Genomic DNA, 12,763 nt, shown 5'->3' on the forward strand with positions numbered 1-12,763 from the left:
AACCTTTTTGTGGTCTGTCCTCTGCAGAGAGGGTCAATGATTACTGCCTGGAAAACCTTCAAGTCAGCAGAACCTGATCATGTAGACCATATTAATGTAAAAAAAAAATATATTTTTTTTTTCTAAATGACTTAATATGTGAGTGTTCTTAGAAGCTGAATTTTGGATTTTCACTAGTTCAAAGCCATAACAAAACGGAAAGAGATAATGTCTGAGATATAGCACTCTGTAGGGATTTAACTTTTTGAATTGCATTACTGAATAGAATCAGTTTATTATAAGTGTAAAATGACTGTTACATTTGCAAAGGCCAATTTGCTTAAACCATTCTGCCTTGAAGAGCTGACATGATGGCAAGATTGGTGCTTTACCTGGGGCAAATAAGGCAGAGTAATCCGAGATTGTTTATTGATTTGATCCGTTGGAAATCTTACAATCATCACTAGGAATTGCACAGAATCTTTACTAAAAATTCCCGTTTGCTTTATTTTTTGCTTGGCGTGACGTAACATTGCAGAAACACATGCGGGAAGCTAATTTCAACCTACAGAAATGCAGTTTTGCCCTGGCCTCATCTCTCATTCATGCAGTGACAAATTCAATCTGTACCACAACCAAACCTCCACCAGGTGGAGCTGCAACTGTGTAGTTTGGCAATATTTCATTAAAATATGTGCAAACTGGCACATTTCAGTCTTTTATTCACTCTGCTTAGAAGCTTGCGAGCTCACAGTAAAGCATTCAAGAGAATTTTTGCGAAACATACATTTTGACTGACTCTACGTCCCGTTAATGTACAGCTTTTTTGACTGATGACAGTATATTTTTCGTATTAAAGGCATTTGAGGAATTGTCCGCTGCTACGTGTTTGTAGAATTTCCACTTTGGGTTGGGTGCCAGATTGAAGCCATCGATAATGATCCAGCTCAGATGTTTGTTGTTTTGTAAACCATAGCAGCTTCATACAGAAGTTGCATATGCTCTGCAAATTTTAAGTACGAGGATAAGTGAAAAGAAAACATTTGAATTAGGAGGAGGTGCAAATTAAATGTTACTCTTGTTTGAACTTTGAGCAGATGTCTTGGGGAGGGGAAAAAGTGTTTGTCTGTCTTTAGAGCTGTGCAATAACCCATGCCTGTAATGGATTCTAACTGCCATCCAAAGCACTGTATTTATTTCCTTTTATTAAATCATTTCCTTTTCTCATTTGGTCCTGTTTTGTACATTATTAAAGGGAGGAAAATATTGAACTGGTCCCTGTAATGTGCAAGAGCATGTAGATCCCCTCCTCACTCATTTTTAGACTCAATTCAGTAGACAATGGATGTGTTTGTTCATCAGCGACACAGACCGGATTCTTTCCTCAACACCCCCTGAACAGAATTTAACTCATAGTTGATGAATAGGACCCATTGTTATGCATTAGCATTGATGGCTTCCACATGAGCTCATGGTGGGGTTTTTTTTGTTTTGTTTTTTTTCTATTGTATGCACCATAGTAACAAATAGGATCAGCTGTGTGTGAATGACACCATGGTTTGTCTGACCAGCAGAGGTCAGTGTACCACTGGTAATGGTGAAACAAAGACACAATGACCATCTGTTCAGTGCACAGGGTCTCATCCTGTGTCTGCTTAATGAGCCATTTTAACAGATGTTCTCGTAACTGTAACTATTGTTGATCAGTGATGCCTGGACACATAGACTGGGCATGTACGACAATAAAGCAACGTAGGAGTTCATGTGAATGATCAAACTTATGTTTTTTCAACTTTCTGCTTCTTCTTTGTGTACCTCACCCCCTCCGTCCTCGTCCACATCAGCAGCAGCTGAGCCAACTTCTTATCTGACTCTTCTGCTTTGCATCGGACTGAACTGTTTACTCTGCAATTAAAACACAGCCTATAAAAGGCAACGGGGTCTGCTGCCAGATCCTGACAGGGGGGGTTGTAGCAGCAGGGAGATAGGTTATAAATCGCTTTGATGCAGACCTGGGGTCTGAAGGCCCAGATTCCTTCGCTGGAGGACTGGAGGAGAGTGAGTTCACCAGGAGACCGCGCCAAAAACTCTCATGATTCATGAGATGTTACTTCTGATCGTTTGGAGAGCGTGCGGCAGAGTGTGTGTTGTGCTCCTGCTTCAGGGAGGCTCATGACGTTTTTTTTCCTCAACCCCCTACGTGTGATTTGTGCAGTCGCTCATTGTTGCGTAAACTGTTATCTTTCATCTACAACAGTGAAACGAGGAGCCGAGGCCTGCAGACTGTATTGTCATCTGTTTCTTGTGATCCAGACTAACTCTAAATGTCATTATTTGAAAGAGCTACTTCAATCAAATGTATACTAAGCAAAAATACATATGAAAAGGTATTCATACTCTTGACTTTGAACCTTTTCTCACCTTTTCTCATTACAGTCACAATGTCAGTGCAATTTATTGAGATGTAATGCATAATTGCGAGAAAGTTTGGAAGGATTCGAAGGATAGAAATGAATGGTTTTTGAAATGTCAAAATTGGACCTTTATTAAAAAAGCGACAAGAAATCCCATTTGAATTTTGCCACAAACCGTGTAGTAAGTGTGCAAAGTAAGTGTGCAGAAGAATAGACCGATGAGACCATAATGGAATTTTTTAGTTACAGCTGAAGTTAAACTGTGTAACACACTGTCCTCAGTGTAAGTAGGTGTAAGTATCATGCTGCAGGGAGGCTTTTTCTTTTGCAGGATGCTCAAAGGAGCTAGAAAAAAACTGCTGGAGTGCAAAAGGCTGGGGTGGAGATTTATTTTCCAGCAGGACAACGACCGTTGACATAATGCCAGAGCTACTATAGCATGGTTTGTGGTAGGATGGCCCAGTCAAAGTTCACATCTTAATCTAATTGAGAATCTCTGACAAGACTTAAAAATGTACTGAGCTAGAGGTATTTTCTAAAAAATTCAATCCGTTGTAATCTGGATGTGCAAAGCTGTTGCAGCTATGATTGTAATAAAATTAGGGTTAGGTAACTGCACTGTATCGACTCATTGAGACAGAATACAAATGCATGCCACATATTCCAGGTTGTTATTCACGCTTAAGTCTGAAAGACAAGTCATTTTCTTTCCAGTTTGCAATTCCACACTACTTTTGTAATTTAAAATTCCAGAAAATGCAATGCAGTTTGGCAAATTTATAACAGAATTTCATGTGTAACTTGAATTCAAGTGTAACAGCAGCAAAAGGACACGAAGTGGAGGCATGTAGGTCCACACAAAGAAAATTATAAACATTTATATTTAAAAAAAAATGAACAATAATATACTGTACAATAATGGCAAAATTACATTATAAAATACTGTGCAGTAATCAAAAATGGCATACTCTGATCCAAGAAATGTGCAACTGAGTAGGACAATGGAAAAGAAACTGTTCAAAGATGCGTGTGCATATTTGTACACTTAAAAACAAAAGACTACAATATTTGAACTTAAACTGTGCAAACAACAGAGAGAAGAAATGTTTTTAAAATGAGAAAAGCTGCGTAAATACCACCAGGAGAAGTCTTGGGAGTCATATTAGATGTTGGTTTTTGAATATGAGTTATTCAAAAACTCGTGTAGCAGAGGAAGATTTAAGATTGACAAATCTTTTGACATTCTACAGAAAAACACAAGAATTTAAGATATGAAAGTGTTTTAAAATAAACTCTCCTGTCATTCTGTGTGGTTATTTAAATGGATGAACTCCTGGTCCCTGGCTACTGATGCGAGGCTCTGCTGCATTGTTGCCATATAAGGGCAGTTTGAAATCTTTCCTGTCTCCATTAACCGTGCAAGCTGCTGAATATCCTGGAGGCTTTCAGTTCAATTTAAATCTGATTCAAGATATTCAACATTGTTCTTTACCCATAGGTTTACATTTAAGTGAGCTTTATTCAGTTTTTTTATTTTCTTCTGGGACAAAACAGTTTTATGACAATAAGGGTAAATGGATTAAATGACTGGTTATTTTTACTATACATGAAAGTAAATCTGTCCTTTATAGTTAGGATTTACTTTACAGGACATTTTTAAATGTCTCTTCATCCATCTGTTTAAAAACGAGAGCAAAATTTATTTATTTATTTATTTATCTTTTGTTCTGAATTTGTCTGATGAGCAGCATAATCAGAAGCTACTGCTACTGCAATCCCTAAAAAAAAGCTCAACACACACAGAATTAAATAGGTCATATATTTATTTACTTCAAAAATGATGACAGCATCAAACTTCTGATCCAACACAAACATATTTTAAATATGTGAAGATGAGTTTTCATGTATGAACTAAATACATTTAATTTCTAAAAAATATTTGACACAAATTTAAGTGCAACTCCTCACCCCCAGAATTTACAGATAAGGTTTATTTGAAAAGGGATTCTCCATGTCAATGTAGACTAACATCTCTAATTAGGAATTGTGCTGCATTTTAAAATCATTGTTACTGAATTTCATGGAGGCGAAGTTTGCTTTAACAAATGATATCAGCTGAGTTTTTGGTATAAATTGGTAGTTGGGGGGGGACAAAACATTAACTATTTATTTTAAATGCTGGGGAGAACTGTGAATATTAAACATTATCAGTGCCCCCCTCCCATCTGGACACTCCTTACAAAATCTTCTAGATGCGCCTTTTGTAGATTAAGCAAAACGCGTTAACTGGGGGAAGATGCTCAGAATCCACCCAATAATAGTTTGAGTCCAGCAGTGGACTCTCCTGGTTAGAAAGGAAAAGTGGGATTGGGGCGGTGACGTTATCTCTCTGGAAAAGAGGGAGGGAGGAAACAGAGAGGGAGGGCTGGACTCCATTAATGCGAAGCCTGCTGCCTGGAAAAGTGTTTGGGATACTTCACTTCTTCGGCGAGTTCTTGGTTGATTTTTTTCTCATTTTAGCACCCAGTCAATAATATATACATGATTTAAAGAAGGGGGCGCTTGTTCTGTGCCGTGTAGTCGACTCTTTTGGTGTTTTTTTTCCCGTCTTTTTGAAGGTGAGTGTGCACATTTAAATGCTCGTCCTGTGAAAGCTGTCCTCGGTCGCCGCTCGGAAATATGAAAACCTCTTTCCACTTTGCTTGCTGTTCACTAAAACCCCACTTTTTTATTTCCCTGTGAGGTTTTAGGGGTTGTTTCGTTTTCTTCTACACTTTTAGTTGAACTTATTTCTTCAGGGACCGACTGAGCGGTTGTATGTTGCATGCAACCAGCAGCCGGGGAGTTGCTGTGCTTACATAATTAACTCCTATTTGTAAGCCAGCCTTTACCGTTAGTTTTAACAGGTGAAACGACACATTGACGCAGATAACAGCTGCCAAAGGTCTCTATTGAAGCTGCTTTCGCGGGAAGATAGTCTTTGTTGTGCCGTGTTTTTATTGACTGGACGGCTGCTTTGAAAAGCCAGGCCACTCCGACAGAGAGCCTCAGATAATAGAGTGACATGTACAGAGACGGTGGTAACTTTTTGGGGGGTCACTGTGTTCAACAGGGCATGTTTTATAAACGGGCACCATGCAATTCTAGTCATTCCTTCTTTACTAAATCAATGCTTTAGACTGAGTTATTGAGCACTGAGAGATGTTGGAAAACTATAAGCGCCATGTAGCAGAGCTGGAGAAACTGGGCTACACTATTGAAGTTCTTTTTATTTAACTGAAAGTGGCCGTTCAGGTAGGGAGATATGCTAACACATGACTCATACCACATTATTTATGGTTTTATCAATAATATGATATTTTCTATATCTTTTTTCTATAGTTTTCATTATTTTCCAACATAATCTGATGTGAGTAAGGATAAGACGCTAAAGATGTATAAAAACCTTTCAAATAAATTAGTCCTTCTCTTGAAGCATTTAGAAGAATACTACCTTACATTTGAGATTAATTATTTAGTGATGGAAAAATATATATATGAAGTCTCCTAGAGAACAGTTATTTGTACTTCTTAAAAACCTAAAATAAATGTTACTGAGTATTTCTTTTATTTAATAGTTAGGCTCAGAATTTTACCTATATGCTTTTTATGACTGAAGGATTTGATTGCTCTAATGCTAATGAAGATTTTTCCAATGCTTACTGAAAGGCATATAAACATTTTTTGGCCTGAATGTTTATATGCACATTTTGGCACCAATATATTTCTTTGATGTTGTATTATGTTTTGAGAGTTTCCTGTTCCTGTCCCATCAGAACCCAGTTTATTGATCGTATTAAAAAAATATTTTCAATCTAAATCAGCCTGGTGCATGAATAATTTTGGGCTAAGCTGTAGATTTCATTCGTGTCCAATAACTTTCTAATCACTGTGACGTGACAGAGACCAATTTTATGTGTCTACTTTTCAAAATGAGAACGATAACAAAACATGTAAGTCCAATAAGGCAGATGTATATTGAACTTCACAAGTCAGGAGATTGTTGCTAAAAACTGGCTACCTTGTTAAGCTTGCCTATACTTACATTAAGAGCAGTTTAAAAATATATTTAATGGAACTGTGACAAACAAGGCTGAACAAAGACCTAGTTTATCTTGCCATCATATCGTGAGGTAATTATGCAATTTCCCAATCTGTCAATTGCAGCAAAGCTTGGCATCTTGAGGTCCACAAGTCTCTGTACACACATTAAGTGTGGTCAACTTGTCAGTTAGTTTGGCAGTGATGCCAGCTTACCAACATTTTTTCTGACCCACTGTCACAAGCATAAACATAGAGTTCGGTAAACTCTTGGGAATTCAGCAGAAACTTTGTGCTTATAGAACAAACAGCCCGGGGGCCGGAGGGTTTGGTTGAAAACCCACTATGACATCAGGGTTATGTTTCATATGTGCTCCAAAAGATTTCCAGAGCAACAGAAGACACGAGGAGAACAACAAAGCAGCAGCAAAGATTGCTGGTACAGCTGTAGTTGTGTTAAACTTTGATGAAAGATCAGATGTGATAGGTGGATATTAATAAAAAATGTAACGGACCTGGGGGGTCTTCTTTGAAATATCAAACCTGGATTACGTTTTTCTTTTCTCCAAGACTTTAAATGTGTGTTGTATGTTTTGGCTGTGTTGTTTCACCACCTATTTTTGGTTCTTCTCTGGCAGGATGGCACTGGATGGGATCCGGATGCCCGATGGCTGCTATGCCGACGGGACATGGGAGCTGAAGATGCATGTCACCGACCTCCACAGGGACGTGTCTCTGAGAGTCACTGGGGAAATCCACATTGGTGGAGTTATGCTCAAACTTGTGGAGAAGCTAGGTACATGTACATTTTGTTATCTCTTTGCAGAAAACTGCACAAAGTCTGTGTCATGTGATGTGTGCATAATTACCTGACTGATTTTGACTACGTTCCATTAGTGTCTTCAAATAGCAGTTTCATTCCATTTGTAATAGAGTAGCCACGAAAAACTTATTCCTTGTTCTGCCTTGCTGTGTGAGAGAGTTGTGTGCGTTTCTGAAGCTGGCTTGTGTTTCTGTTCACATTTGTTGGGCAGTAAATGTCTCACTCAAAGTAGGCACCACTCTGAGAAACTAAATTCCATGAAGATCGCAAAAGTACAAAATGTTTCAGAAAACACGAGTAAGCAGCTGCCGCTTTGCATCACCCTGATGACTGGGAGCTTAAAAGGATATCTTCTGTTGAGATCTGGAGAGGAAAATGTAAAAAGTCAATTGTATGTTTTGGGTTTTTTGTGACCAATGTAAAGCCTCATATTACCATTCCTCTCTTTTTGATTTAAAACCCCCCAAAACTCTATTGTTTTTCCCAGTAAGGTTTTCTACCAAATCAAAGTTCTGGGACTGTTTTGGTGAAGGTTTTAAATGACAGTAGTGCATATAACACATCCAAGCTAGTGGCTCTGGAACTCGGCGCATAGCTGAATGTAACATACTGGTTAATAGACCGGAAATGCAGGTGGGCTTTTTTGGTACTTTTCTAAACTGGTTCAGGTCTTATTTGGCAGACCAGGACTACTGTGTATAATTTGGGTTTCCTCAAGGCTCCATTCTTGGGATACGTTTTTAAATTCAGTATCTGTTACTCAGATTATAGTACCGTATGTATGCTGATGACATGAAACTTTGTATTTCTATGTGACCTCAGTCAATAATGAATGGAGGGCTCAGAATTTCCATTTTTGGGGGGGGGGACTAGGGGGTCCAGAAATCCATGATTTGAGGCCAGATAGAAAGAACTTGACTTGAGTCAAAAAGCTGTTTGTAAAATAAAAGATTGTTCCTGTATTGCTCTGAATAGTTTAGAGCCTGAATATATTTCAGAGTTTCTTGTCTGGTGTGATCCTTCTCAATTTCTCACTATCAGACTGATCACTCAATTTTCCACTTAGAATTAAACAAGAGAAACCAACTTCATGAAAAGCAGAGTTGTGCTAAAGCTGACTGCAAACTTTAGTATTTACTGTTTCTATAAAGGTAAATTGTTGCTTATATTAATTACCATTTCTTAGATTTTATTTTTGTTTTCAATCTGCATTTCACCTGTTTTTCTTCCTGTGTTGTTTCTATTTTTGTTTTTAATTCTATTATTTCTCATTTCCATTATTTTCTTGCAAAGAACTATAATTGGCATTCTGTGTGAATGGAGCTATATGGATTAACTTGTCTTTCCTTGCAGGTATTATGCCTAAGCAGCTAGATGCATTTTGAAGCCATGCATAACGCCCCTTCCTTCTCTTTAACATGCACAATTCTGTAAGCAGCGATATGTTCTGGAGAAGTTTGGGTGCCAGTAAGCATAAGAGCCCTCTGTTCCACCCACTTGAACACTGGCTCATTTCATGCAGCCTGGAGAAAAGGTCAGCAGCGGTGGCAGCACGATTTAGGAGTGACAGCTTGTTGTGTGTTGATGGTGCTCAGATGCTCAGAATTCCTCCAGCGCTCCAAGGTTTTTATTCCCTGCCTTTGGGTCCCATTTTTAGCTGTCCTGTTGGAGCTCCACATAATTGAGGTCTTTGTTCTCTGTGGTCGTCTGTGTTGGGATGCATCTATGCTCAGTGAAGTGCAGTGTTGGATGCAATTCCTGTCATCCCACACACGACAAAGACCCGCCCTTATCCATTATTGTTGTGTTGATGTACTTGGAACATTTTTTTTGTTGGACAGCCTCCCTATGGTAAACCATGTGAAGCTCCTTTATAGTTTAGCTAGTCTTGGCATTGCCACATTTAGAAATGCATGATCTATTTGACAGGCATGATTACAATTTTACTTTAAAAGGTTATGTAGCAGAATATGTTGATGGATTTTTGCTTAGACCACTCATTCATTTCAGCGTTCTGTATTTCCATTGGCATTGATAACTATTTTGTTGCTCTATGTGCAATTCACATTCATCTGTCTGAAGTATGATTGAATTCAAGAGACTCCTCTTTACTGAGTAGCAGTACAATGTGCTGCTGTTAAATTTCTCTCCAAGTGCTGGAGAATATTTGTGCAACTGACACTTAAGAGAGGAAATATTTCTGCTACCCTGAGTCATAAGGTTGTCATGAATTGTAATCATTAATCCAGCTAAAATATGGATTTAACACAAGGGAGCACATTGCTGGTTAGTGTATACAGACCATGCAGCACATTTTTATTCTTAAAACAAGGAGTAGATATATGTATTTTTGACATTTATTAATCGTTACGAGGTTAGAAGGTTTTCTTTGTGCAGACACTGGAGCTAAAGAGCAATTATAGAGCTGTTCAAATCGTAAGGCTAAGCAGTGCATATCCATAAATTTTGAATTTCTATGTAAACGCTTGTTGCACTAAAATATAGTATAACCTGGGCTGCTGAGACTAGGATAAAGCGAATAGCAGACTTAAATTTTAGATTGAAGTTATTGTTTTTCTAGCTGGTGCATTCATGTTGATGTGCTTTTAGTGTTGACATGCTACCAAAAAGACAAGTCTGTTTGTAATATTTAGATCAGTTCATCATATAAAACACCCCTCCCACCCTTTTTTTTATTTTTTTATTTTCTGAATAAAATGTTTTTTCCCAATCTACTTTGGGTGGTGGTTCTGGGTCATTTTGTTGCTCCAGTCGCTAACATTTGCCTGTAACACATGTAACGCACCAGTTCCACGTTGTGAAGAAATTACCTGCTTTCTAAACAACCGTCCACAGCCATTGCTAAAACTACAGGCAGACTACAATTCTTAAACAGCACAGAAAATCAGTGCTATCGTTCACAACTTCTCCTTCTGTTCGCTGATTGGCCCGGTCAAAAATTGACCAGAAACAATCTGAGTCAAGGGGAGTAAACCCAGACTATGCTGGAAGGGAGAATGTTTTTTTTTTTCCAAGTGGAATTGCACAAGAAGGCAATAGCCAAGTTATTGCTGTGCCAAAATGTAACCTAATTTTAAGCTTAGCTACTCCAATTTTCTTTCCCTGTTAATGAGCATGTGCTTTATTAAAAGGAAATTGTTTCAAAGAGTTATTTTGATTTATGTTTCTAAAAGCGCTCCAATATAATTTAATTTGATTTTATCGAACATAATAGTCACTGGTAAGTGCCAGACAACCTAAAAATTGTCAGTTTTTAGTTGCATCTGTCCTGCAAACAGGAACCTTTTTAGCCTCTGTTACATCTTTTAACGACTACTTGTTCCATCTCGATGCCAGAGCAGTAAGTTATATCATCAAAAGGGTGTGGCATTATACTTCTTAATGTGGCTTTATATATTTTAATATTTCTCTTCTATCAGAACCACCACTTCTGATTATTCAACTAATTAATGATGTTAGAGTACAACACTTATGTCAGCTTCACACAAGAGCCTTGCATGACTTTCAGTGTATCGCAGACATATTTTCTGAGATATAGAAAATAACATTTTATTAAGAACTTTCTTTCCTAAGAAAGTTCCTTCTTTTTTAAGAACGAAAGTTCTTGAACTTTCCTCCTTAAAAGTTTAAGAAATAAACTTTCCATTCAGGAATTATTTCTGGTTATCAGCCATGTAGAGAAACCCCAGTGTAACTTGTTTAAAACGAAACTCCTCATGTCTTTTCCTGTTACTAGTAACCAGACTATTCCTCTGAGGTCTCAGTGGTCTTATTTACTGCACATTAGTCTCTAAATACTCGTTAGCATGTTAGTTGGACTTCTATTATGCTGTTATATAGGCATAGGATGCTTTAGAATTCTTTGTTGAACAGTCTGACATAAAAAAACATCCTAGGTTTAATGATTAATGTTTTGTTTCACTCTGTTAAGATTCCTGGTTAATTTGTTTTTGGTGGTTGACATTTTGAGAATATGAACTTGTTTTGGGTACAGGTAAGAGCAGTATTCCCTTTCAGTGTGGTATATTTTGGGGATTACGAGATTTCATTAGTAGGCTTACACACGCATGTGTTCCCACACGTGAGTGTGGTCGTCTGGTTCGATGGGCGTGTCTTCTCGACATGCATCCTCCTGTTATCATTCGACCCTTCTTTTGAGCTGCAGGCTCAGATGGCCTTTGATAATGGATTAAATAGACAAATGCCAGGAAGCCACTTAGGTATTGATCACAGTGACGGACCCTGATTCCACTTTCCCCCTGCAAACCTGCAGGAGAGCCGTATTTAAAAGGCCACTGATTAACCGCCTTTTGGTCCTTGAGTCTGGTAATCCTTTCATCCGTTCGTTGCTTTCCATCACTGGAGCTTTCTTTCAATTTGTTCATGTTTTCTAAAAGTACAACAATCTGTTTATATGAAAGCTTTTCCATTTAGTAGGGAACATATTGTACAGCTTGCTGTGAGACGCATGAGTTTGATTCAGTTTAAAGCAATTGTTTTTTGAGTTGGATGGTTTTTAGCTTTGATAATCTGGGTAGCAGTGTGTGCTTCTCACATCCAAACTTGTATGCGAGTGCTTTTGAAGAAAAAAAAAAAAAGAAACTTAAGTCACACTTCCATTTTTTTGAATCGTCAAACAACCTTAATATTAGTGGTTTCATTTATTAAAAGAAAGGTTATCCAAACCTAACTTGTTTGATGTGAATATAATTGTTAATTCATGACTTGCATGTAATGAACACTTATTTTTGCTTCAGTTTCACTTACCAAAGGGAAAAAAAAGATAAAATCACTGCTGACCACAAATGCCTGAATTTATTTGTAGAAAACATCTTGACTACCTTTCACACTTGAAGTATTTTGTAGATTTAGCAGACAAAAGTGTAACCTTTTTTGGCAGTAGCAAAGCAATTCATAAAAATAACATCCTTCCAACAGTTAAACATGGTAGTAGTAGTAGTTCGAAGGTTACATTGCTTCATCAGGATCTGGGTGATTTGCTCTGAACTGATAAAATCAAGAATTCTGCTGTTTAGCAGAAAATCGTGAGAGAGACTATCTGGTTATCAGTTTGTGATTTTTAAGCCCAAGCACACAGGGGCTATGCAGCAAATTAATTATCAACGCATATCAGAAAGTCCAGCCCTGAATGGCTAAAAAACAAAAATCAAACTGAACCAAACGTACTCCCGACTTAAATCCAATTGAGATGCTGTGGCATAAAACTCAGCATCTGAATCCTTGAAAACCTTACTGTGTGGGTGAGTTCAAATATCTTTGCAATGGAGAGGACAAACTCCTGATGGTCATTATTGCTTTAAAATATATGGTGGTAAAACCAGTTACTGGTTATAAGAGACAAATATATTTCCTTATAGGCCAAGACTAATTTGGATAGTTTTTTCATCCTTTATGAGTAAAATCCCCATTCAGCATTTCCCCCAGT

The 12,763-nt window shown here is 37.8% G+C and overlaps 1 protein-coding gene across 5 annotated transcripts in view; it reads left to right on the forward strand.

The window, feature by feature from the left end:
* The first annotated feature begins 4,812 nt into the window (after nucleotides 1-4,812).
* The window catches only part of fermt2 (FERM domain containing kindlin 2), a 46,210-nt gene continuing 38,259 nt past the window's right edge, over nucleotides 4,813-12,763 (forward strand). Inside the window, exons 1-2 of one of the 5 annotated variants that reach the window (XM_028000507.1) lie at nucleotides 4,813-5,011; nucleotides 7,112-7,269. In XM_028000507.1, coding sequence (XP_027856308.1) covers nucleotides 7,113-7,269 — 157 coding nt within the window. In that variant the 5' untranslated portion in view covers nucleotides 4,813-5,011; nucleotide 7,112. Of the gene's footprint in view, nucleotides 5,012-6,836; nucleotides 6,913-7,111; nucleotides 7,270-12,763 lie in introns of those variants that run through there. The other 4 variants (XM_028000502.1, XM_028000503.1, XM_028000505.1 and 1 more) reach the window with 4 other exon arrangements.

This window comes from Xiphophorus couchianus, chromosome 19, assembly GCF_001444195.1.
Source record: "Xiphophorus couchianus chromosome 19, X_couchianus-1.0, whole genome shotgun sequence".
Taxonomy (NCBI): domain Eukaryota; kingdom Metazoa; phylum Chordata; class Actinopteri; order Cyprinodontiformes; family Poeciliidae; genus Xiphophorus; species Xiphophorus couchianus.